Genomic DNA, 25,395 nt, shown 5'->3' on the forward strand with positions numbered 1-25,395 from the left:
TTGTAACGTCCTATTCACGAATTCTTATGCAAATGAGGTGATTAATACATTAGTGTGTAGGACTGGTGGCGATTCTAGATGACGTCATATGCATTTTTGTCCAATCCAAAGAAACGTGTTTCATAACAGCGATTCCATTGGTTTAAATAAAACTGCAATTTGAGCCAATGGCACAGCTTTATTTTCGCGCCCAGTATTGACTATAAGTAGTGGAGTTCTGGCAAAGTTCTCTAATCTCTTCTCAGTCTGTCTACCGATCGTTTCTTCGTCATGTCTGGACGCGGCAAGCAGGGAGGAAAAGCTCGCGCCAAGGCCAAGACCCGCTCTTCTCGGGCTGGTCTCCAGTTTCCCGTGGGCAGAGTGCACCGGCTGCTCCGCAAGGGCAACTATGCTGAGCGTGTCGGGGCCGGCGCCCCGGTGTATCTTGCGGCGGTGCTGGAGTACCTGACCGCCGAGATTCTGGAGCTGGCGGGCAACGCCGCCCGCGACAACAAGAAGACCCGTATTATCCCGCGTCACCTGCAGCTGGCCATCCGTAACGACGAGGAGCTCAACAAGCTGCTGGGCAAAGTGACCATCGCTCAGGGTGGTGTCCTGCCCAACATTCAGGCCGTGCTACTGCCCAAGAAGACCGAGAGTCATCACAAGGCCAAGAGCAAATAATGTCTCCATAGCGTCACTTTACAATACAACGGCTCTTTTCAGAGCCACTTACTATTTCTGCGGGAGAGCTGGGCCACTGGTTAAACATTCGGAACGTTTATTGTGAAAAGAAAAGCATTTTTCATCTAAAGCTTAGTAATGACTTTAGGGAAAACCTTACAGGATTCAGGTGACTTGTTTAAGTCAGAATGTGAACAAGTCATTTAATACAGGGCTTACAAGAGTGTTCGCTGTGTTTATTCATCGCGTGTTATATGTACTAGAGCCAATAAGAAAAAAATCCAGGGCCAGGCGCAGTGGGTCACGCCTGTAATCCCAGCACTTTTGGAAGCTGAGGCGGGAAGATCGCTGAAGCTCATGAATTCGAGATCTGCCTAGGCATCATAGCCGATACAAAAATTAGCCGGGCGGCATGGTGCATACCTTTAGTCCTAGCACTTCAGAGGCTGAAGTGAGACAATCGTTTGAGTGGGGGAGGCTGAGGCTGCAGTGATCCGAGCCCGCGCCACTGCACGCCAGCCTGAGTGACAGAGCGAGACTCTGACTCGGGTAAAGAAAAAAAGGAATCCAGTACAGAATGATAGTCATATCAAATTGGCTATATCAATGCCGAACACAGTAACGCTGAAGTAGCTGGCGCCTAAGTGGCTTAAACGCGGAGAAACCACGTACTGATGATGGAACAAAACTGACCAATCAGATTATAGAGCGGGGCTTTTAAAATTTAAGAAGCTTCTTTGTAGCTAGGCGTCAGACAAAAAGTTTGACACCAACTTCGAAAACTGCCTGCCTGATCTAACACATTGTGCACAGCAATTTTTTAGAGATCTCTGGGTGGCTCTGAAAAGAGCCTTTGGGGCTTTGTTGCGGTTTTCACACGCCAGCTTCCTACTTCTTTTTGGCAGCCGCCTTCTTGGCCTTTGCAGCTTTAGGTTTTGCTGCTTTGGGCTTAGCGGCTTTGGGCTTTGCCGCTTTCGGCTTAACTGCCTTGGGCTTGGCAGGACTCTTGGTTGCCTTTTTCGGTTTGGCCGCGGCCTTGGCCTTCTTAGGGCTCTTCGCCACTTTTTTGACGCCAGCCGCCGCGGGTTTCTTCGCCTTCTTCGGAGTCTTCTTCACTGCCTTTTTCGCCCCTGCAGCCTTCTTGGGCTTCTTAGGCGTGGCCCCCGCGGGTTTCTTAGCTTTAGCGGCGCCTGCCTTCTTGGCTTTGGGCTTAGCTTCCCCGGAGGCCGCCTTCTTGTTGAGTTTAAAGGAGCCAGAAGCACCAGTGCCCTTGGTCTGCACCAGGGTGCCCTTGCTCACCAAGCTCTTGAGGCCCAGCTTGATGCGGCTGTTATTCTTCTCCACGTCGTAGCCACCGGCCGCTAAGGCCTTCTTAAGAGCTGCCAAAGAAAGGCCATTGCGCTCCTTAGAAGCTGCCACAGCCTTGGTGATCAGCTCTGAGACTGGGGGCCCAGTCGCTTTGCGCTTAGCCGCGCCAGCGCCGGCCGCCTTCTTAGTTGCCTTCTTCTTAGCTGGGGATTTCTCCACAGGCGCTGGGGTGGCTGTTTCGGCAGGAGCGGTTTCCGACATGGTGGCAAGAAACTGCTAGAAGAGAATAAGCTCAAAATCCAAAGAGCAAGTTTTGCATTGCTGCTATGCTCGGGCCCCGGGCTTATATAAGCCGGCGCTGCCCTGTGATTGGTGGAGCGTCCAATCCACCGCCCTCTGGCCGCCGCCGCTCGCTGTTGGACTCCCAAATTGTGTTTGTTAGTCCTCAAAATTTGATTAAATGCTTAAAACAACGGTACAGAATTTGGCACTTTGAAGCTCCAAAGGAGGAAAACAGCCTCCAGGTTCACATACTTGTTGTGTTTTCACGAATCTCGTGCAATTGATGAAAGATATTTTTAAAAATCCCTTCTGCTTTTCACGAGAATCCAATGGGCTGAGGGCATCATGTTAGTTAGTAGCGTGTCGCGATAAATTTCTATTAAGTATCCGGTGAAAGTTATTTTTTAAAATTCGCCCATGAGTTCACGCTTTGATTTTTGCAAGAGAAAAGACACTGGGTTCCTTGGTTTGGGCATGAACTTTGTTTCTAACTGTAGCAAGTAACACAGGCACGGGACAGCTGGTTGCCTACAGCCCCAACTTAACCACACAGACTTGACTTTACAAACTGGTTCTGTGTCCTAGGAGTTTCCATGTGCTGATGTCTTTACAGAATGGGATTTTGCAGCTTGGAAAAGTTCCACGGTCAGAGTGACTTCTTCTGCATTGCAGCACCAGTAATTCAAGTCGCTTTGACTTAAGAATCCAACTACCCAGATTCAAATTCAAACTTAAATGTGTTATGTTTTCTAATTGAAGTGTTTTCCCTTTTTAGTTCCTGGGCAAATCCATTAAAAAGTGGAAGAAAAATAACAGATAATTCAGTTTAGAGAAAATTCAAACCTGCGGAAAATTATTCAAGAGCGCCCTGTCATCCTCAAATACACAAACTGTTTAGGGGACCCAGGATTCTGTTAGGTTTTCAAAATGTTCTCACTGCTCCCCCTGAATCTCCACCCACATTTAACAAGCTGCACCATCAGGAGTACTCTCTTCTATAAGCAGCCAGGATACATCAATATGGGAATTTTTGTGTGTTTAAATGCTAATATTTTAGAAGAATATCTGGCTATTGACTGAAAAGATTGGATGGGATATTGAGCGACTTCAGGTTATAGAAGTTCAGAGGAACTCAGGAAAACACAGGCAAATACATTGAGGTTGAAATAAATGGTGAAGTTTACGATTTATAGGATGTGGAGGGGATTGGACAGGATGCCTGGATGATAAAAATGATCAAATAATGATTTGGATTCCTAATGAAATCAACAGTCACTTATTTCTCACCCTTGAAATGCTGTGCAAGAAAGTTTAAAGTAGCCAACACATTTCATCTTCTCTCTAAGAACTCCTGGAGAGGTTGGCAGACTATGGCCAAATCTGGACAATGGCTTGTTTCTGTATGGCCCTCAAGCTAAGAAGTGTCTTTACATTTTAACAGTATTGTTTAAAACAAAAACAAAAACAAAGGCTGGGCACGGTGGTTCATGTCTGTAATCTCAGCACTGGGGAAGACCGGGATAGGAGGGTTGCTTGATTTCAGGAGTTCAAGACCAGCCTGGGCAACGTAGTGAAACCTTATCTCTACTAAAAATACAAAAAATATTGCTGGGTGTGGTGGTGCATGCCTGTAGTCTCAGCTACTTGGGAGACTGAGGTGGGAGGATCACTTGAATTCAGGGTGTCAAGGCTGCAGTGAGCAGTGATAGCACCACTGCACTCCAGCCTGGGCAATGGAGCAAGATGCTGTCTCGAACAAGCAAACAAACTAAAAACTAAAAAGAATGTGTGACAGAGACTATATATGGCCTTTAAACTCCAAACTATTTATTATCTAGCCCTTTTGCTGTGTTATAAATTTATCCACAGAGACACAGATATTGTACAGGCCTCTTACCAAACAATGCAAATTGAGAACTAAAGAAAAGGAGATCTTCACAAGAAAATGTTCTAACCAAGCACTTTCTGCTGTTCCAAACACAAAACTTAGAAGGTCCAGGAGAAAAAAACCCCAAAACTCCATGCGTAGTGGGAGCAGGGGTATAACAATAAGGGCTGACACTCATTCAGCATTTACTACCTGCCAGGAAGTAATCTTAAATATGTTCTACAGGTTTCTATTAATTTGCCACATTTACAGCTATGCAGCATGAGGCCCAGATAGAGAATGAATAACTTGCCAAAGGTTATACAGCTATGAAGTGGCAGCTCTAAATTTTAAACCTAGAAACATGGCCTCAGCTCCATTATGGAGGGAAAATCCTTGAAGAGGTGAGAAGAGAACTATCTTTGAAGCTTGGAAGAGGCAGTGTCAAGTTGTTCCTACACCTAGCAGACAGCCACTAAAAGAGCTCTAAGTTAATTGTGGGAAGAGGCTTCTGGCCCCATGGATCAAAAGTGGTTTGTTGTTGTTGTTGTTGTTGTTTTTCTGAATCAAATCTTAAGTTTCCGAAAACTGTATATGCTTATCCAACCCTTTAAATGTGAGGACTTTTTTGCTCATCTGTGGTGATGGATATCACAAAAATTATGCACAGACCTTTTCTTCTTTCTTTCCCTTCCTTCCTTTTTTCTATTTATTTATTTATTTATTTTGAGATGGGGTCTCACTCTGTCACCCAGGCTGGCATACAGTGGCCCGATCTCAGCTCACTGCAACCTCAGCCTCCCGAGGAGCTGGGATATTTTTGAGATGGAGTCTAGCTCTGTAGCCCAGGCTGGAGTGCAGTGGTGCGATCTTGGGTCCAAGCGATTCTCCTGCCTCAGCCTCCCGAGGAGCTCTGATTACAGGCGCCCACCACTATGCCCAGCTAATTTTTTGTATTTTTAGTAGAGACGGGGTTTCACCATGTTGGCCAGGCTGGTCTGACCTCGAGATTCGCCCACCTCCATCCTTCCTTCCTTCCTTCCTTCCTTCCTTCCTTCCTTCCTTCCTTTTCTTTTCTTTCATCAATTATCCTTAGTGAGCCTGTATTTTATGTGTGGCCCAACACAACTCTTCTGCTTCCAATGTGGCCCAGGGAAGCCAAAGGGCTGGACACCACTGCATGCCTCTTTGCAAGAGTGAATCCAATATGAGAAAGAAGGGAAGGCACAGATACATGGCTGAGCTGGCTGAGAGCACTGGGGAGAAAAACTGCCTTCACATCTCTGCCAAACTCTAAACAGCTGAAAATACTGGACAATTTTGGTTAGAAACCAGGAAGAGCTTTAAATACCACTTGAAGTTGAATACCCAGACTGATTCTCTAGGAAAAAACAAACCAAACCAAACCAAACCAAACCAAAACAACAACAACAACAAAAAAAACACCTCATGAAAATCCAACTCCACGATCTATGACAAACATATTGTGAAATGACAGGAAAATACTTTTTAAGGTCCACTTACAGAGCTAAAAGTTCATTTCACAGTCGGTAGGTTAAAGTATCCCTCTTCAGAGGCCCACTACCTAACACATGGCTTGCTAAACATTACATTGAAACAGAACAAAAGTGTTGAGCTTTTGGTCAAAATTGTTACTTGCGTGGGGTACAAATGGCAACTTTGTTACATGCATATGCTCCATGGTGGTCAAGTTACATGGGGTATACGAGAGCTAAATAGCTTACATTGTACAAATTAAGTAACGTATCATTCATTCTTTCGTCCCTTCTGAGTCCTGATTGTCTATTGTTCCACTCTCATGTGTGCAGTTTTTAGAGCCTGATTTTTGGTTTTTGGTTTTTTTTTTTTTGAGAGGGAGTCTGGTCTGGCTCTGTAGCCCAGGCTGGAGGATAGTGGCGCGATCTCGGCTCACTGCAACCTCCGCCTCCCAGGTTCAAGCAATGCTCCTGCCTCAGCCTCCGGAGTAGCTGGGACTACAGGCGCATGCCACCCTCCCGGCAATTTTTTTTTTCAGTAGACGGTTTCATCGTGTTAGCCAGGATAGTCTCGATGTACTGACCTTGTGATCTGGCCGCCTCGGCCTCACAAGAGCCTGTGTACACTCACTATATTACTTGTTCCCTTCCTTAGGGGCAGATAGACAAGCAGGAAACACATTCCTCAAAGAACAGTAATACTTTTCAAAAGTTAAACTTCATCTGCACAATTGTCCCTATGACATATGTCTTTTTTGAATGGTAATCCCTATCAGTAGGAGCAGGTTCTGCATTTGGAATTGACTTAGCATACCAACAGCCTGTGACCTAACTCCTGCATTAGTGTGTTGAGCCACGACTACGTTTTGTCCACAACTTGTAAGTAACATGGATTTAAGACACGTCTCAAAATCTACAGCTTCCTTTCGGTGACAATTGAGGGGCTCTGAAAAGAGCCTTTTGGGGTTGGACAGACTTTTTGGGATGACAGAAAAACATTTATGCCCTCTCCCCTCGGATGCGGCGCGCAAGCTGGATGTCTTTGGGCATAATAGTGACGCGCTTGGCGTGAATGGCGCACAGGTTGGTGTCCTCAAATAGCCCCACCAGGTAGGCCTCGCAAGCCTCTTGCAGCGCCATCACCGCCGAGCTCTGGAAGCGCAGGTCGGTCTTAAAGTCCTGTGCGATCTCCCGTACCAAGCGCTGAAAAGGTAGCTTCCGGATTAGCAGCTCAGTGGACTTCTGGTAGCGGCGGATCTCGCGCAAAGCCACGGTGCCGGGGCGGTAGCGATGGGGCTTCTTGACTCCACCGGTGGCCGGAGCACTCTTGCGAGCCGCCTTGGTGGCCAGCTGCTTGCGCGGCGCTTTGCCGCCGGTGGACTTGCGAGCTGTCTGCTTTGTCCGTGCCATTGCTAAGTAGGCCTAACTACTCAACACAAATGAGAGAAAAAAAACTGATCATCCCTGTATTTATAGCTGCCCTCGCGTTCTGATTGGACAGTAGACTGTGGCATGCCACGTCTCACACAAGGAATTGGCTCCCAGTTTAATCTGCCAGTGAAAGGGAGACATTCCGCCTCAGCTTTGGGTCAAGAAACGTAAAATGGTTTTGATAGCTAAAGAAAAACAAAAACGGAAACAAAAAATCCCCCTAAACTCTAGGAATTTTCATGCATCAAAATCCTGTTTAAATGTAAGCTTGAAAAATCTAAACTTGCCTTGCACTATTTGAATTATGTGGTGTCATTATTGGTTTGACAAAAAGTTAAGGAACGTGAAGGAAAAGTGAAACTAGAGTAAATTTTTAAGTGGAGGTATTGAAGGGGATATGAAATTCGAGCGTTGTAGGTATGCCAGTATTTCTCAAATTTAAACGTACTTAAGAATGTTTTAGAAGTTGGCCGACTTTTTCTGTAAAGGGCGATATTGAGGCATTTTGAGCGTTGCGGACTAGTGTCATAGTTACACAGCCCTTGCATTCATAGCGGGAAAGTAATCGACACAAGGTAAATGAGACCGGATGTTCCACTGTGACTTGCAAAAACCGGAGGCGTTATAAATTTGGCCGTCTATCAGAGAATACGACACTTTTAACCACTAAGTAATGCTGAAAGGGGCACCGAACCGCAATAAACCTTAGAGACTGCTTATGTAGAATCGCTAATTTGCCAAAACTGCCATACGTTTAGATGTTCTTAGGACATTAAGGCTCTAGTCTACAGCCCTTTCACAGATTTCATGGGTGGCCCTGAGAAGGACCTTTGAGGAATGGGATAAGTAAGGAAAACACTCAGCCGCCAAAGCCATAGAGGGTGCGACCCTGGCGCTTGAGCGCGTAAACCACGTCCATGGCCGTGACTGTCTTGCGTTTGGCATGTTCCGTGTAGGTAACTGCATCGCGGATCACATTCTCCAAAAACACCTTAAGAACTCCGCGCGTCTCCTCGTATATAAGACCTGAGATGCGCTTAACGCCTCCTCGCCGTGCCAGGCGTCGGATGGCTGGCTTGGTGATACCCTGAATATTGTCGCGCAGGACTTTGCGGTGGCGCTTAGCGCCTCCTTTGCCCAGACCCTTCCCACCTTTGCCGCGCCCAGACATATCTTGTACTAAGTAAAATGCAACACAGCGAGTCTCGCAGCAGTACTTATACATATAGTGATAAATCGGACCTGATTGAGAACTGTCCACACCAGCTGCATCCGGTCAGTCAATCGCAGACCTTACGCCCTGCCAACGACTTCAGGAAAAAAATGGAAAGGGCGGTGCTTAAACTCCAGATTCTGAAAATGATGCCCAATTAAAAGTTACTGAGCTCATCTTGCCCTTCCACAGTGTTTTAGGTTAACCGCCGCTGCAACGACATTCCTTTGGCTGGATCGTTGCAGCCTGTTTTTCCTGTCACTTCTTAGCATCGATTGCTGTAGTGCTTTGTGGCTGCTGGAATCAAGTGGCGCCATCTCTAGAGGGGTAATCACAGTCGTTTCGGGCAGTTGTGAAATCGTGTGTAGAAACTGCTTCCGTACAATCTCGAAGTGATCAGCCTGTGGAGTGGCTGACTGCGAAAGACTACACCTGATGATAGCTCCAAGGTGGGATTCCTCACCTTTCCCAAATTTGGTTCTCTATTCTTTTCCTTACCTTTTATTCTTTCTGTAGCTGTCCTTTCTGTTCGTTTACCTCCCTCCCCGACCACATTTTTGGGGGCAAGAACTGATTTCCTATTTTTTTCCCCCTCATTCCACCTAGAAACACTTCAGGAAGCTGTTTGAGAAAGAAAGGTGGCTTTTACCCTCTAGTTCCTTCGAGTGGTGAAGATGCCGCTTGAGCTCCCTCTTGTTCCTCTTTTCTGTTGAACTAGGAAATCAGCTGTGCCCGGAAACCCTCTTTTACATTTACAAATAAAATGCAGGAGGGAAAGACCAAGGATGACTTTATTCCAAGAAAAAGAGTTTCAAATGGCTGGACTCTGTGGCTTACGCCTGTAATCCCAGCCCTTAGGGAGGCCGATGCAGGTGGACCACGAAGTCAGGAGTTCGAGACCAGCCTGGCTGAGATGGCGAAACCCCTTTTCTACTAAAAATAAAGAAAATTGGCCAGGCATGGTGGAGGGCGCCCATAACCCCACCTACTCGGGAGGTTGAGGCAGGAGAATCGCTTGAACCCGGGAGGCGGAGGTTGCAGTGAGCCAAGACCTCACCACTGCACTCCATGCACTCCAGCCTGGGCAACAGAGTGAGACTCCATCTCAAAAAAACAAAAAACAAAACAAAACAAAAAAACAGTTTCATGTTGGGTGACCTTCCTGACCTAGGCTGGCCCTGCTTTGCCCTGCCTTCCAGCTATCAGATTCCGTTTCTCAGTAATGTTTACCTTTTATATTTCAAAAGTGTTAGATTATTTATGCCTTTAACAAACATGTAAGTTTATTCTAAAAGTCAGTCTCTCCAAGTATATTATGAACTATTCTATGATTACTGTATGTGCAAAACATTACATACTTATGTTGTATCAGTTAATCAATTTCTCGCTGAGCTAGGCTGGCCTCTTCCCCCCCACCCCTTTTTTTTTTTTAACAGAGTTTCGCTCTTGTCCCCCCAGGCTGGAGTGCAATGGCGCGTTCTCTGCACACTACAATCTCTGCCTCCCGGGTTCAAGCGATTCTGCAGCCTTAGCCTCCTAAGTAGCTGGGATTAAAGGCACCCGCCACCACGTTCAGCTAATTTTTGTATTTTTAGTACAGGCGGAGTTTCGCCGTGTTGGCCAGGCTGGTCTCAAACTCCTGACCTCAGGTGATCCGCCCACCTCGGCCTCCCAAAGTGCTGGGATTACAGGCATGAGCCACCAGGCCGGGCCTTTTTCCCTCTCTTTTAACAATGGAACCTAAGTGCTTAAACTTGAAGGTTTAAACCCTGTATCTCATGTGGCGCATTAATCTCAGCAATCCTCTTTTCCAACTACAGAAAAACTAGGCAGCATTTTGGACCATAAAACAAGGTATTGAATATGTTATTTTATAATTAATTTTTTCAAGATGAAATCTAGAAGCACTGAAAACCCTTATAAGTGCTCCTTTATCTGGTGAAGGAAACTGTAGAATAAGAAACTTTTATTTTACTCTGTTAGGCTTTGTAGTTGGGCCCTACAAATTAAATTGACAAAAGACAGATTAACAGGGGAAAAGATTTATTGCTGTATATATGCATATGGGAGCCTTCACAGAAAGGGAATAAAAGCCCATGGAGGCAGACAGACCCGGGGGTTTGTATACCATTTTAAAGAGGTGGTGGTTTCCTAGGGGAGTAAACTGTGGGAAGGAAAATATAGGGAGTAAACTAATGGAAGACAAGGATTATCTGACGAAGTCTTGTATGCAGGTTCAAGTCATCTCAGGTGGTAAGAATTGTCTCTGAGGGCCATTCTCCTCTTCTGATATAACCAAGGAGGACATCTTTACCAAGGGAAATGTCTTTTATACATGAAAGGAGTTGTGTTTGTTTTTGTTGCTTCATGAAAGAGAAACTTTTACCGTTTTCAGTGCTTTTTCTGTGTCAGCTGTTTCTCAAAATAATCCTTATAGCCAAGTGGTATATTTTGGGGGAGGAATATTCTGGTTGTCTATATAACATCCTGTAAACCAAAAGGTATCTGAGGCAGGTGTCAATCAATTTAGAAAGTTTGTTTTGCCAAGATTAAGGATGGGCCTGTGATACAGCCTCAGGAGGGCCTGATAACATGTGCCCAAGGTAGTTGGGGTATAGCTTGCTTTTATACAGTTTAGGGAGACAAAAGATATCAATCAACATGTGTAAGATGTACGTTGGTTCGGTTCAGTAAGGCAGGACAACTCGAAGTGGGGGCTTCTAGGTTAGAAGTAGATTCGAGACAAAAGACTGCATTCTTTTGAGTCATTGATCAGCCTCCCATTGAATACACAATTTAGTCTGGCTCAGTGAATCTGCATTTTTACATAAATAATAGGGCAGAGGACGCAATCAGATACACATGTGTCTCAGGTGAGCCTCAGAAGGATGACTTTGAGTTCTCTTTATCCTTTGTCCACAAGGAATTTCCTTATGGGAAAATTGTAAGGGAGGTATGTAGCTTTTTATTATAGCTATCTTATTTAGGAATAAAATGGAAGACAGGTTTGCCTGACATAGTTCCCAGCTTGACTTTTCCCTTGGCTTAGTGGTTTTGGGGTCCTGAGATTTATTTTCCTTTCACAATCCTATGAAAGATCTCTGGTTTACTGATTGCCTTGAAAATATTTTGCCCTTGGGCTGGGCGCGGTGGCTCACTCTTGTAATGCCAGCACTTGGGGAGGCTGAGGCTGTTGGATCACCTGAAGTCAGGAGTTCCTGACCAGCCTGGTCAACCTGGTGAAACCCTGTCTTTATTAAAAATACACACGAAGCGGCCGGGAGCGGTGGCTCACGCCTGTAATCCCAGCACTTTGGGAGGCTGAGGTGGGCGGATCACGAGGTCAGGAGATCGAGACCATCCTGGCTAACATGGTGAAACCTCGTCTGTACCAAAAATACAAAAAATTAGCTGGGCATGACGGCGGACGCCTGTAGTCCCAGGGGAGGCTGAGGCAGGAGAATGGCCTGAACCCAGGAGGCGGCGCTTGCAGGGAGCCAAGATGGCGCCACTGCACTCCAGCCTGGGCAACAAAGCGAGACTCAGTCACAAAAAAAAAAAGAAAAAGAAAAAAAAAAAAAAAAAAAAAAAAAAACGAAAAAAGAAAAAAAATACACACAAAAATTATCTGGGCATAGTGGCGCATGCGTGTAATCCCAGCTACTCAGGAGGCTGAGGCAGGAGAATTGCTTGAACCTGAGAAGCAAAGGTTGCAGTTAGCCGAGATCACACCACTGGACTCCAGCCTGGGCAACAAAGCAATACTCTGTCTCTAAATAAATAAATATAAATACAAAAATGCTTTGCCCTGGGAATATTTACATTGTTGGGGCTCAGAACATAATTCCCCAAAGTATGGCATATTGACATGCTGTAGCTTCTCAGGAGGCTGAGGCAGGAGAATTGCTTGAACCCGGGAGGTGGAGGTTGCAGTGAGCCGGGATCACACCACTGCACTCCAGCCTGGGCGACAGAGCAAGACTCCATCTCAAAAAAATAAAGTAAATAAATACAAATAAATAAATAAATAAATAAGTGCATTGCCCTGAGAATATTTACATTGTTGGGGCTCAGAACATAATTCCTGAAAGTATGACATCTTGGCATGCTGAGTACTTTGAACTAAAGGAGATTGGAGGACCCTCAGAAGCAAAGTCTTTCCGACCTCCTCCTGTTCTCCCCTGGAAGAGAGTCATACAAACCAGAAGGTCTCTTCCCCAAAGTAGGTCACAGAAACTACAACTGCTCTCCCTTAAAGCAAGCCTTAAAACCTAGAAAGTTACCCTCCCTTCTCCCTTGAAGACTGTCATTCCAAAGGGGTCCTGCCATATCTAGGAGGACGGAATGCTATACAGAGAGGCCAAGAAGAATCTGGACAAGGTTTGCTAAGTTTCTTCAATACTGTCTTTGTCTAAACACATTTCTAAATGTCTGTCTATTCTTCATTGGAGGTACATATGAAAATAGATAGTTTTCCCTGGATCTTTGGAGCTTCATTTCTGAAGTCTCTAGTGTCAGGTAAAACTTTGATTAGATTCATTTGTTATGCTTTACATTTGTCAACCTTTTTTTTTTTTTTTTTTTTTTTTTTTTTTTTTTTTTTTGAGACGGAGTCTCGCTCTGTCGCCCAGGCTGGAGTGCAGTGGCATGATCTCGGCTCCCTGCAAGCTCCGCCTCCCGGGTTCGCGCCTTTCTCCTGCCTCAGCTTCCCAAGTAGCTGGGACTACAGGTGTCTGCCAACAGGCCTGGCTAATTTTTTTGGAATTTTGGTAGAGACGGGGTCCCATCGTGTTAGGCAGGATGGTCACCATCTCCTGACCTCGTTATCCGCTCGCCTCGGCCTCCCAGAGTGCTGGGATTACAGGCGTGAGCCACCTGCCCCGGCTGTTAACCTCTTTTTTGTTATAGTTCAGGCTGTGACCCTTATGGTGTCCCAACTTCTGTGCTCTACAGCATTGACATCTGTGTTTTTCAGATATGTAATTTTTTTTTTTTCCCCCGAGGCAGGCTCTTGCTCTGTCACCAAGGTTGGAGTGCGATCTTACCACCTCAGCCTTCCCAGATCCTGGGACTACAGGTGTGATCCACCATTCATGCCCAGCTAATTTTTATATTTTTTGTAGAGATGGGGTTCCACCATGTTGCCCAGGCTGGTCTCGAACTCCTGGGCTCAAGCGGTCCACCTGCCTCAGCCTTCCAACCTGCTGGGATTACAGGCATGAGCCACCACACCCAGACCCTTGAAAATTCTCTGTGTTAAATCGTTAAATCAGATACTTTGTTAGTTCTCTTCTCCTGCCAGCATGGAAACAAATAGAAGATTTCTTAATTTAAAAAAAAAAGTTTGTTTCATTTAAATTAAGTACCTTTTTAAATGACTCCTTTTTGTTTTCCTCACTTATGATAATGTTAATTGATATGACAGTTGCTCAGTATATCCTTGTTGGTTAACTGGAATATATTGTGTATTCTTTTCACATTAAAAAAGAGTTGTACTGCCTGAGGCAGGCAGATCACTTGAGGCCAGGAGAGTGAGACTAGCCTGGCGAAGATGATGAAACCTCGTCTCTACTAAAAACACACAAAAAATTAACTGGGCATGGTGGCCTGTACTTGTAATCTCAGTTACTCAGGAGGTTGAGGCACGAGAATCAATTGAACCCAGGAGGCAGAGGTTACAGTGAGTCAATATTGCAGCATTGCACTCCAGCCTGGGTGACAGAGCAAGAAGCTGTCTCACAAAAAAAAAAAAAAAAAAAGTTGTACTTCTACCATGCTCAAGATTGACTAGAAAAAAAGAAAACAAAAGAAATAAATAATAGAAATTAAAAATATATTTTAAAAAGAGATTTAAAATATTTACTTTTCCTGGCCGGTCGCGGTGTCCCACGCCTGTAATCCCAGCACTTTGGGAGGCTGAGGCGGGTGGATCACGAGATCAGGAGATCGATACCATCCTGGCTAACACAGCGAAACTCTGTCTCTACTAAAAATACAAAAAACTGGCCGGGCGTGGTGACACGCGCCTGTAGTCCCAGCTACTCCGGAGGCTGAGGCAGGAGAATCCCTTGAACACGGGAGGTGGAGGTTGCAATGAGCCGAGATCGTGCCACTGCACTCTAGCCTGTGCGACAGAGCGAGATTCCGTCTCAAAAAAAAAAAAAAAAAAAAAAAGTTTTACTTTTCCAAGAGAAATGCTAGCAGTATTTTCATTTCCATATAATTCCCTCTATGCTTAAGCAAATGAATGAAGTGTGCTTATCTTTTCGATGTTCTGGGGGATGCTTGCTGATCTGCAGTTGTCTCTGACAATTTCTTAATGTCCTTACTTTAGAGTACTGTAACCGCCCAAGGTTGCCCCCTGCCTAGATAGAGCCTATTTATCAATACAGGGGAATTGCAATAAAGAAAGAGTAACTCACGCAGAGCCGGGCATTCGGGGAGTACAGGTTTTTTGTTTGTTTGTTTGTTTTGTTTTGTTTTAGCGGTAGCAAGGTTTATTGTGAAGAGCGAAAGGACAAAGCTTCCACAGCGTGGAAGGGGACCCGAGCTGGTTGCCCAGGGAGTACGATTTTTAAGGATAACTTGGTGGATGGGGAGAAGCCAATGAGCCGGGAGTCCTGACTGGTCAGGGTTGAAAGCACAGGGAATCGAAGCTGTTTTCTGGCACTGAGTCGGTTCCTGGGTGGGGAACACAAGATCAGATGAACCAGTTTATCGATCTGTGTGGTGCCAGCTGATTCATCAAGTGTAGGGTCTGCAAAACATCTCAAGTGCTGATCTTGAAAGCAGTTTAGGGAGGGTCTGAATCTTGTAGCCTCCAGTTGCATGACTCCTAAACCGTAATTTCAAATCTTGCGGCTCATATTTGCATCTAGTCCCCAGGCAAGAAGGAGATCTGCCCCAGGAAAGGGCTGTTATGGTTTATGGTTTTTGGTTTTTTGTTTTTTGAGATGGAGTCTCACTCTGTCGCCCAGGTTGGAGTGGAATGGCGCGATCTCGGCTCACTGCAATCTCTGCCGCCCAGGTTCATGCGATTCTCCTGCCTCAGCCTCTCGAGTAGCTGGGATTACAAGCGTCTGCCACCGCGTCTGGCTAATTTTTGTAGTTTTACTTGAGACGGGATTTCACTATCTTAGCCAAGCTGGTCTTGAACTCATGACCTCGTTATCCACCCGCCTCAGCCTCCCAAAATGCTGGGCTTACAGTTTTTGTTTTTAAACTATAAACTATGTTTCTCCCAAAGTTAGTTCAGTCTATGGCCAGGAATGAACAAGGACAGCTAGGAGGTTAGAAGCAAGATGGAGTTGATTAAGTTAAATCTCTTTCACTGTCTCAGTCATAATTTTGCAAAGGTGGTTTCAGTGTTGGCCTCAATCCTTTTTAATATAGCTTAAAATTTCCATTTGATATGCCACCTATTTATCTCATTGACACCTAGTTTTGTTTGTTTTGCATAAGGCTTTAGAATTGGTTGATAGGTTGTGTTTTACATGGCTTTTCCCCCTCTTTGGTCTTCATTCACAAATAGTTTATTTATTAGTACTTCTAGTTCTCACTTCACCTGCTCCAATACACACACATAAACACACCACACACACAAAGACACCCCCCCACATATATATGTGTATGTATATATAGAGAGATGTGTGTGTGTGTGTATATATGTATATAAAACACAATGAGACCCTGTCTCAAACAAAACAAAACACCATTTGCAATTCAGTTTTTTCCTCTCCGTTAATTTATTCTCTGAAATCTTGCATTCTACTTCATTGGCCTTTGCCAGGTCAGAACCTTAAACATGAGACATGGAAACATCAAGTTTTCCTTCTTCCTTGGCCTCGCCTCAGAGAAATGACCATCCCTGCTCTCATCCTCAGAGCATCTTTAAGCGTTTTTTTGTTTTGTTTTTTGAAACAGGGTCTCACTGTTGCCCAGGCTGGAGGGCAGTGGTGTGGTCTACGGCTCACTGCAACCTATGACTCCTGGGTTCCAACGATTCTCCTGCTTCAGCCTCCCAAGTAGCTGGGACTGAAGGCACGCACCACCATGCTCGGCTAATTTTTGTATTTTTTGGTAGAGACAGGGTTTCACCACGTTGGCCACGCTGGCCTCCAGCTCCTGACCTCAGGTGATCAGCCCACCTCATCCTCCCAGAGTGCTGGGATTACAGGCATGAGCCACCGCGCCCCACCTGCATCTTTAAGCTTATAATGCCTCCAAGTGGTATTAAGACCTATTGAGACGCCAGGTAAGGTTATAGCCCCAGCAACTCCAGAGGGTGAGGGAGTAGTATTACTTTAGCCCAGGACTTCAACGTATCAGTGAGCTACGATGGCACCACCGCACTTCAGCCTGTGACAGAGTGAGACCCTGTCTCTAAAAAAGCAAAACAAAAAGATCAATTAAAGAACTTTGAAGATACAGAATCCACTGCCCTTCTTGACTTCTCTTCCTCTTACCGTGCCCTTATTATTATTATTATCATTATTATTATTATTATTATTTGAGACAGAGCTTTGCTCTTGTTGCCCAGGCTCCAGTGCAATGGCAGGTGCAATGGCGAATGTCAAGGGATTCTCCTGCCTCAGCCTCCCGAGTAGCTGGGATTACAGGCATGCGCCACCATGCCTGGCTAATTCTGTATTTTTAGTAGAGGCAGGGTTTCTCCATGTTGGTCAGGCTGGTCTCCAACTCCTGATAGGTGATCCACCTGCCTCGGCCTCCCAAAGTGCTGGGATCTCAGGCGTGAGCCACAGCGACCGCCCTCTGCCCTCTTGCCTGACGTTTACTATGCCATATGTGCTATATTCTTTGGGTGCTTATGGTTTTTTTTTTTTTTTTTTTTTTTTTTTTTTTTTTTGGAGACGGAGTCTGGCTGTTACCCAGGCTGGAGTGCAATGGCACGATCTTGGCTCACTGCAACCTCCGCCTCCCAGGTTCAAGCAATTATTTTGCCTCAGCCTCCCGAGTAGCTGGGACTACAGTCGCAGGCCTCCACGCTCTGCTAATTTTTTGTATTTTTAGTAGACGGGGTTTCACCGTGTTGCCCAGGCTGGTCTCGAACTCCTGAGCTCAGTCAAACCGCCCGCTTCAGTGTCCCAAAGTGCTAGAATTATAGGCGGGAGCCATTGCTTCCCGCCGAGTGCCTACGGTTTTAAACCTGACTTGTAAAACTCTATCAAGAAACCTCTTAGTTTCTCCTGAAAGTCTTTCAACCTATCATTGAAAGGATCAGAATTTACTTGTAAAGAATTTAATTGGCCGGGCTTGGTGGCTCACACCTGTAATCCCATCCTTTTGGGAGGCAAAAGCAAGAATGTCAGAGGTGTGTGAACCAGAGCAACTCCATCTTAAACAGCAGCTGGTAAAATAAGGCTGAAACCTCCTGGACTGCATTCATAGACGGTTAAAGCATTCTAAGTCACGGCATGAGATAGGAGATCAGCACAAAATACAGGTCATAAAGACCTTGCTGATAAAGCAGATTGCAGTAAAGGAGCCAGCCAAAACCAAAATGGTGATGACAGTGACCTCTGGTAGTCCTCACTGCTACACTCCCAGCGGGCCATGACAATTTACAAACGCCATGGCAAGGTCAGGAAGTTACCCTATATGGTCTAAAGAGGGGCGGCATGAATAATCCACACCTCGTTTAGCATATCATCAAGAAATAACCATAAAAATGGGCAACCAGTCTGTTCTACGGAGTAGCCATTCTTTTATTCCTTTACTTTCTTAATAAACTTGCTTTCACTTTGCACTGCGGAGTTGTACTGAATTCTTTCTTGCAAGAGATCCAAGAACCCTCTATTGAGGTCTGTATTGGGAACCCTTTCTTTAACAGGAGGATCGCTTGAGCCCAGGAGTTCAGACCAGCCTACCAGCCTGGGCAACATAGCAACCCCGTCTCTATTAAGAATATATATATTTTTAAGTTTATTCAAATGAAAGCTGGGAATAGCCATTTGGAAAATAGACTCCAGGATCAATGGAATTAATCAGAGCGCCAAATATAAAAGTAAAGATCTTGCTTATATCGATAGAAAACAAAGAAATTTAGTAGAATTTTAAGTTTCTGTACAAAGGTGACTTACGAGTTACAATTTGACTAGTTACGGCTTGTTTTTATTTTCTTTCACATTTAGAAGAGTGTATTTAAAATTCCATCTTATACAATATGATAGTCAGGAAGTCTTTGTGTAAGATAGAAAACAGGGAAGTTCATCTATAATGAGACTCAATAGTGAAGAGGTAAGTGGTCTTCCCTGGTGTCCTGTAGTCATTTACAACATTTTACCACAAAAGGCAGATTTATAAGAGAAAAGGCTTACGAATGTGTTAACGTGCACATAGGAGACAACCGCAGAGTGTTTACCCACTTTCCAACTAGTATACAGAAGTTTACATTCTTTAGGCAGAAAATGTTTACAGAAAGAATGTGTGCTTGGGTCGTAGCTAAACAGGTTAACCAAAGGTTCTGAGAAGAGGGATTCTGCTGAGGAGCAGTAAATGATTACTAGGTAGAATGAGTGGATTGGGGAAAAGAGATTAACTTGTAAATAGTTCTCTTTGGAATTTGAATGCTCCTGGGAGACAACATTATCTTGAGGGTCTGTTCAGGTACGGTTACATTCTTTTTTTTTTTTGAGTCAGAGTTTCACTCTTGTCACCCAGGCTGGAGTGCAATGGCGCGATCTCGGGATCTCGGCTCACCACAACCTCCTCCTCCCGGGTTCAAGCGATTTTCCTGCCGCAGCCTCCCGAGTAGCTGAGATTACAGGCATGCGCCACCACGCCCTGCTAATTTTTTGTATTTTTAGTAGAGACGGGGTTTCTCTGTGTTGGTCAGGCTTGTCTCGAACTCCCAACCTCAGGTGATCCGCCCACCTCAGCCTTCCAAAGTGCTGGGATTACAGGCGTGAGCCACCGCACCCGGTCAATGGTTATATTCTTGATCTTTTTTTTTCCATAATAGATAACGAGATTACAGGATAAAAAGAATAAAAAACAGTTGTTCTCGTTGGTGGGCTGGGACTTTAGGCCAATAAAGGAACTTCAGAGAACAACTTCATCTAGTGCTTTGAGATAGAGGATTTAGAGATTTTGCAAAGCATGGTCAGAGAGAACTTGAAGCTTCTTCAGTTCAGCATGTCAACCCACCATATTTTTGGTTATTAGTTTCTGAGCCTCAAGAAGATGTAACTGTCATGAGGTCTTGAGCATCATCTGGTCTGAGTTAGACAAAGGACAGTGAAGGAGGCAGATAATGCATAACTAAGATCAGTGATTGGAAGCGGGGAGGTCTGGATCTGTCCTAGACATTTACAGAACAAGAACAATGAGGAAAAGAGTTAAACTATAATCTAAGAGGCATAATTGAAAATATGCTACATGAATCAGTCTTCAGGGCTTAAGTTCACCTTTGGCATAATAAATTTAGAAGTCCCTGAAATTTTATTTTATTTATTTATTTTTTATTTTTGAGACGGAGTCTTGCTGTCACTAGGCTGGAGTGCAATGGCGTAGTCTCAGCTCACTGCAACCTCTGTCTCTCGGGTTCAAGTGATTCTCCTGTCTCAGCTCCCCAAGTAGCTGGGACTACAGGCGCACCACCACATGCAGCTAATTTTTTGTATTTTTAGTAGAGACGGGGTTTCACCATGTTGGCCAGGATGACCTGGATCTCTTGACCTTGTGATCTGCCTGCCTCTGCCTCCCAAAGTGCTGGGCTCACAAGCGTGAGCCACCGCGCCCAGCCCTTTTCTTTTACAGTATGAATTGAGTGGCAATAGTAAGGTTGATGGAGTCTTGAGTTCAGCTCTTGTTTTTGACATTTACTTATATCTTGACCTCAAAAAAGAGAGCATTGGTTAGTATTCATCCACTATATTTTACTTATTCAATGACTTAAATTACCTCTACTTTCATGTTATCACAAATATCTTTGATGAATACTCTTGATCTGTCCTCATATGGGTCTACAGGAGAGTTTTCTTGGAGCATAGGCCTGGGCACAGAAGGAATGGTTCTCCAAATGTCTTTTGCAAAGCCACTATCACTAAACCACCACATGAGAGTGAGTTTCTCCATCTCCCATCCAACACTAAGTTATACCTAGTGCTATAAACTGAAAGTTTGTGTCCTCACAGAATTCACTGTTGAAGCCTAGTCTCCAATGTGGTGATATTAGATGTGGCCTTTGGGAGGCAATTAGGTCAATTTCCCAAGGGAATTATTTACATTTAATCTCTGTTCCCCAAGCCATTTATTCACCCTATTAATTATTTATTGTCTGTAAACAAAATTACCTATATTTCCCATCTTTTCTCTCCCTTCTGAAATCAGGCTATTTAAGTATTTGGGCCTTACTGGGATATTGGATGATCACTCAATGATTCTCTCCCATGTATACATCATAACTTCATTTGCCATTTCTCTTATTAATCTGCACTTTGTGAGTTGATTTTTCAGTGAAACTTCAGATGGCAAAGGGGAAGTTTTTCCCTTGGTTCTCTATAGTACTTGTATAGATTAAAAATTTAATGTAGCTTGTACTAGTTTCCATCTCAGAAAATTCAGTATTTCTAATCTTGTGCAGATAAGAAACCTTATTATTATCAACAGATATATAGAAAAACATGTTTTTTACATTTTAGAACCTTTTTGTTGCCCAGGCCGGAGTGCAGTGGTACAATGTTGGCTTTGCCACCTCTGCCCAGGCTGGAGTGCAGTGGTACAATCTTGACTCACTGCAACATTCGCCTCGTGGGTTCAAGTGATTCTCTTGCCTCAGCCTCCTGAGTAGCTGGGATTATAGGTGCGGGTCACCCCATCCGGCTAATTTTTGTATTTTTAGTAGAGACAGGGTTTTGTCGTCATGTTGGCCAGGCTGGCCTCAAACTCTTGACCTCAGGTGATCCACTCATCTTGGCCTCCCAAAGTGCTGGGATTACACGCGTGAGTCACTGGGTCAGGCCTAGAATCTCTTTCATATTGAGAACCATGTTTTTGGGAAACAGTTTTTGTAGAATCTCAAGATTCCATTTGAGTGGAAATCTACATAAGCTTTATTTATAATATATTTTCAGTGACTTTGTTTCCTGTCTTGTTTTATACGTTTTCAGGGCTTCATCACTTCTGGGAAGGAGGGAGTGGTTCTGAAGCATTTGTTCTCATCTTTTCTGCCTCCTAAACAAAAATGTTTCCTGTTTTGGAACACAAGATTGGAAAATGTTGCTTTGTGAAGCAGAAGCTAACAGAAATCATAAAAATAAATAAACAAATAAATACTGGCCATTAGCAGAAGTGACATCATTACAGTGATTTGTTTCTGTGTTACTAATCAAACTGTATTATTTCCCAAATCTTGACCAATGACAAGAGTGACTTCTCAATCCAATCTTATCAGAGAATTTAGGTGTATTTCCCCAGTTCCATGAGGATGAAGGTTGTTTTAAACTTCTGCTTTGATTTCTGAAGTTTCAATAATTTGAGTCTCTGGAATTAACCAACAGTAGAAAGATAAACAGGAAAAAAAAAAAAAAAGACATACAAATTTATTACCTGCATATGCACAAGAGCCTCACAAAATACAATGCTCCAAGAAATGATACTGTGGGCTAGGGGAGGTACCCAAACGCCGTTAGGATGTTGATCCCAGCCAGTGTCCAGGCCCTTGCCACTGTTGCCAGAAAGAATCCAAGGACAAGTCAGAAAATAGTGAAAGTACAGAGGTTTATTGCAAAGTGAAAAATACACACTCAAGGAAGGAAAGGGCAGGCTTACTCAAGAGAGTCAGTCTTGCCCAGCAGTGATTGGGACTTCTATCTTTGTGGGTTTCTTTAACCAAGGGGTGGAATATTCATGAAGATTTCTGGAAAAGGGTGACAATTTCTCAGAACTGTGGTGCTATCCATTTTTCCATGAAATATGGGTGTTCTCAGAACTGTCATGGTGTTGGTGGGTGTCTGATTTGTATGTTAATAAGTGTATAAAGAGGTCCCAGGTGAAAGCTCGGTCAAATCCAGTGCCATGTTGGGTCAACTAGGACTTACTCAGCTTAGCAAACATTTCGGTTTTCAGGGTCTTTTTGGCTCCTAGCTTGTGCAGCTATTTCAACAGCTTCCTTTTTGCTAGTCATGTGAAACTGCTGCCTGGAATTTTCAATTCTTTTGTGACCACCCTATATTATTTCTCTCTCAGAAGGGCCAAATAATTGATGTTTTTATACCATTCTGAAACTACAGAAAGAAAAAAGGTCTTAGGACTTCTGGGGGGTTGGAGGAGGTGGTGACACAAGTTGTAGGAGGGTGAGGGAGGAAAGGCAAAGGTTTCTTGTTATATAGATAAAGTCTCTCTGGTAATCGCAGAATAGCTGACAGCCTGTGACAAAGTAGTTTTCTCTCCTTTGAGTCAGTCTTAGATACTTCTTTAGGCAGGAAAAGGGGCCTCAGAGAAAGCCAGTACTTGCATCCATGGTTTACTAATGTAGATTTTCTTGATAGGTATAAAGTTCTCTTACAAAAGAGTTTTTCAAAGCTATTCCTATGTTTGCAGTTTCTCTGAATAGCCATCTTGAAATAGGACAAAGTGTACTTTGGGATGGCATATTTTAGTCTCCCACAAGGGGTACTCCACACTAAGATTCAGAGATAAAATCAAGTTCAAGGAGTATTTTTTGTGCGCCTAATGTGTTTTCTGGGGCACTGTCCAAGGCCCTAGAATATACTACTGCATTTAACCTTTAAAGCAATCTCTTGAGGAAAGTAAAGTGAAGGAAATAAAACTCTTTTACCCCAAAAGATATTTCTTTGACCTATTTTGAAATGGCTGCCTCAGGGCCCGCAGACCAATGAGGCCCTGCGAATCATCAGTCTTTTGTGGGGGAAATTTCCATTTGTTGACAGGCCTTCCCTTTCTAGTCCTTTCCTGGATCTAGGAGAGATTAACTGAGAGTCTGATACCTTTTTTATTTTTACTTTTTTAAGAGACCGTCTTGCTCTGTCACCCAGGGTGGAGCGCAGTGTTGCAATCATAGTTCACTGCATCCTTGAACTCGGTGGGCTCAAGTAATCTTCCTGCCTCAGCCTTCCGAGCAGCTAGAACTACAGATGTTCGCTGCAACACCCAGCTTTTTTATTTGTTTTTCGTGGAGACAGGATTTTGCTGTTACCCAGGCTGATCTCAAACTGCTGGGCTCAGGGAATCCTCCCTCCACAACCTCCCAAAGTGGAGGGCCTGAGCCGCCACGCCCAGCCTGACAAGAGACATTTACCATCTATTTTTTCTGAGGACTGCTACCTGTGAGGTTTCAGCTACATAACAAGACCCCCCACCCCTTGCTAGCCAAGCCTCTTCCTTTCTCCCTCCTATAATCTGTTTTGCCAGGATCTAAGCTTGCATTCTTTCTATAACCTCAAAGTGATATATAAATTTCTGTATCTCATTGGTGGGTGGGTCTTCATTTTGAAGTCTCTCGCGTCTATGTGCTAAATACACTTGTATGCCTTTTCTTCTATTAATCAACCGGCCTCACGTCAATGATTTTCAGCGAGTTTCCAGGGATCCAAGGCCAGTGCCCGTTTCACAGTTAAGAATGGCATTTCATATAACCTGTAATCTAATTGTTAGTTATGGGGTTCAGGACATGCTATCCCCAATGTTCGGCCCCAAAGGACAGCATGTGCAAGGATTTTGGCTTTCCGCTTGAAGCAGATTGACCTTGGATGTACAGATTTCCTCGGATAAAGTAAGACCCTTTTGTGAGATGGGCCCAGAGAAAAGGACCATCTTAGAAGACAAAGGACACAGGAAGGAATCAGAATGAACAAGCCTTGACGAGTTTCCCCCAATTTACCCCTGTTTTAAAGTTGATTTAAGTCAACCAATGGTGTGACAGCTATCCTCCGTGAGAAAGTAAGTGGCTCTGAAAAGAGCCTTTGGAAACAAGTAGGAAACCCAAGCTAGAGCAGGGGATTATGCTCGCTCACCACGAATACGACGCGCAAGCTGGATGTCCTTAGGCATAATAGTGACGCGCTTGGCGTGAATGGCACAGAGATTGGTGTCCTCAAAGAGCCCCACCAGATAGGCCTCGCACGCCTCTTGCAGCGCCATCACCGCCGAGCTCTGGAAACGAAGGTCAGTTTTGAAATCCTGCGCGATTTCTCGCACCAGGCGCTGAAATGGCAGTTTGCGGATGAGCAGCTCAGTCGACTTCTGATAACGGCGGATCTCGCGCAAGGCCACAGTGCCTGGCCGGTAGCGGTGGGGCTTCTTCACACCGCCAGTCGCTGGAGCGCTTTTGCGCGCCGCCTTGGTGGCCAGCTGCTTCCGCGGTGCCTTGCCGCCGGTGGACTTGCGGGCTGTCTGCTTCGTCCGAGCCATAGTTGAGAAAGTTATGCTCTGAAAGAAAGCACTGAATGAACAGTGGCTTCTACCAGAATTTATAACGATGATCTGATCCTGATTGGTCAGAACTGCTGTGGGAATAACCTGATTGGTTCTTAGTACTATCTTCATTTGGTTCCTGCCACCTCTTCCCCCGCCAACCTCTCCCCCCGACGGAGTCTCATTCTGTAGCCCAGGGTGGAGTGTGGTGGTGCGATCTCAGCTCACTGCAACCTCTGCCTCCCAGGTTCAAGCGATTCTGCCTCAGCCTCCGGAGTAGCTGGGCACTTGCCACGACGCCGCTAATTTTTGAGTAGAGAAGGAGTTTCACCGTGTTGGCCACGCTGGTCTCAAACTCCTGACCTCAAGTTACCCGCCCGCCTCGGACTCCCAAAGTGCTTGGATTACAGGTGTGAGCCACCGCGCCCGCCCTCCGTGCCAATTTTATTTATTGTTTTCAACCAATCACGTTAAGATTCCCCCAATGAAAATATAATCTGACCTAGAATTTGTATAGGTCAGTCGTAGTCTTAAATTCATTTCCAATGGGTCATTTTTCCTATTTCGGATCGTGTAAAAATATATACAGTAGAACAATGTATTTGCTAGTACTTCCAAAAAGTAGTTCCGTTTTGTAACTGCTTAATTAAATCTTTTAATGACTATATCAACACCCAGAACAAAAACAACTTAAATTTAGTCTGGCACATTCTCCGCTAAAACACCAAAACCTTAGTTTT

The 25,395-nt window shown here is 44.6% G+C and overlaps 4 protein-coding genes across 4 annotated transcripts in view; 1 reads left to right on the top strand and 3 right to left on the bottom strand.

Annotated features, from left to right (window-relative positions):
• Window positions 1-7,046, bottom strand: part of LOC126953554 (histone H3.1t-like) — a 42,740-nt gene extending 35,694 nt beyond the window's left edge. The window contains exon 1 of the mRNA XM_050788989.1: window positions 6,698-7,046. Coding sequence (XP_050644946.1) covers window positions 6,698-7,026 — 329 coding nt within the window. The 5' untranslated portion in view covers window positions 7,027-7,046. The remainder of the gene's footprint in view (window positions 1-6,697) is intronic.
• On the top strand, window positions 178-948 carry LOC126953524 (histone H2A type 1-H-like). Its single transcript, XM_050788958.1, has one exon. It carries the CDS (start codon window positions 271-273, stop codon window positions 661-663), a length of 393 nt encoding a protein of 130 aa, XP_050644915.1. The 5' UTR covers window positions 178-270; the 3' UTR covers window positions 664-948.
• On the bottom strand, window positions 1,487-2,291 carry H1-5 (H1.5 linker histone, cluster member). The gene has a single exon (XM_050788937.1). The coding sequence runs from the start codon at window positions 2,230-2,232 to the stop codon at window positions 1,552-1,554; it is 681 nt and encodes a 226-aa protein (XP_050644894.1). The 5' UTR covers window positions 2,233-2,291; the 3' UTR covers window positions 1,487-1,551.
• A 796-nt stretch (window positions 7,047-7,842) lies between the features above and the next one.
• LOC126953340 (histone H3.1-like) lies at window positions 7,843-24,687 on the bottom strand. The gene is made up of 2 exons (XM_050788827.1): window positions 24,248-24,687; window positions 7,843-8,263 (listed from the first exon to the last, which is right to left on the bottom strand). The coding sequence occupies exons 1-2, from the start codon at window positions 24,650-24,652 to the stop codon at window positions 7,907-7,909; spliced, it is 762 nt and encodes a 253-aa protein (XP_050644784.1). The 5' UTR covers window positions 24,653-24,687; the 3' UTR covers window positions 7,843-7,906.
• Between the last annotated feature and the right edge of the window lie 708 nt (window positions 24,688-25,395).

This window comes from Macaca thibetana, chromosome 4, assembly GCF_024542745.1.
Source record: "Macaca thibetana thibetana isolate TM-01 chromosome 4, ASM2454274v1, whole genome shotgun sequence".
In the NCBI taxonomy this organism is placed as follows: domain Eukaryota; kingdom Metazoa; phylum Chordata; class Mammalia; order Primates; family Cercopithecidae; genus Macaca; species Macaca thibetana.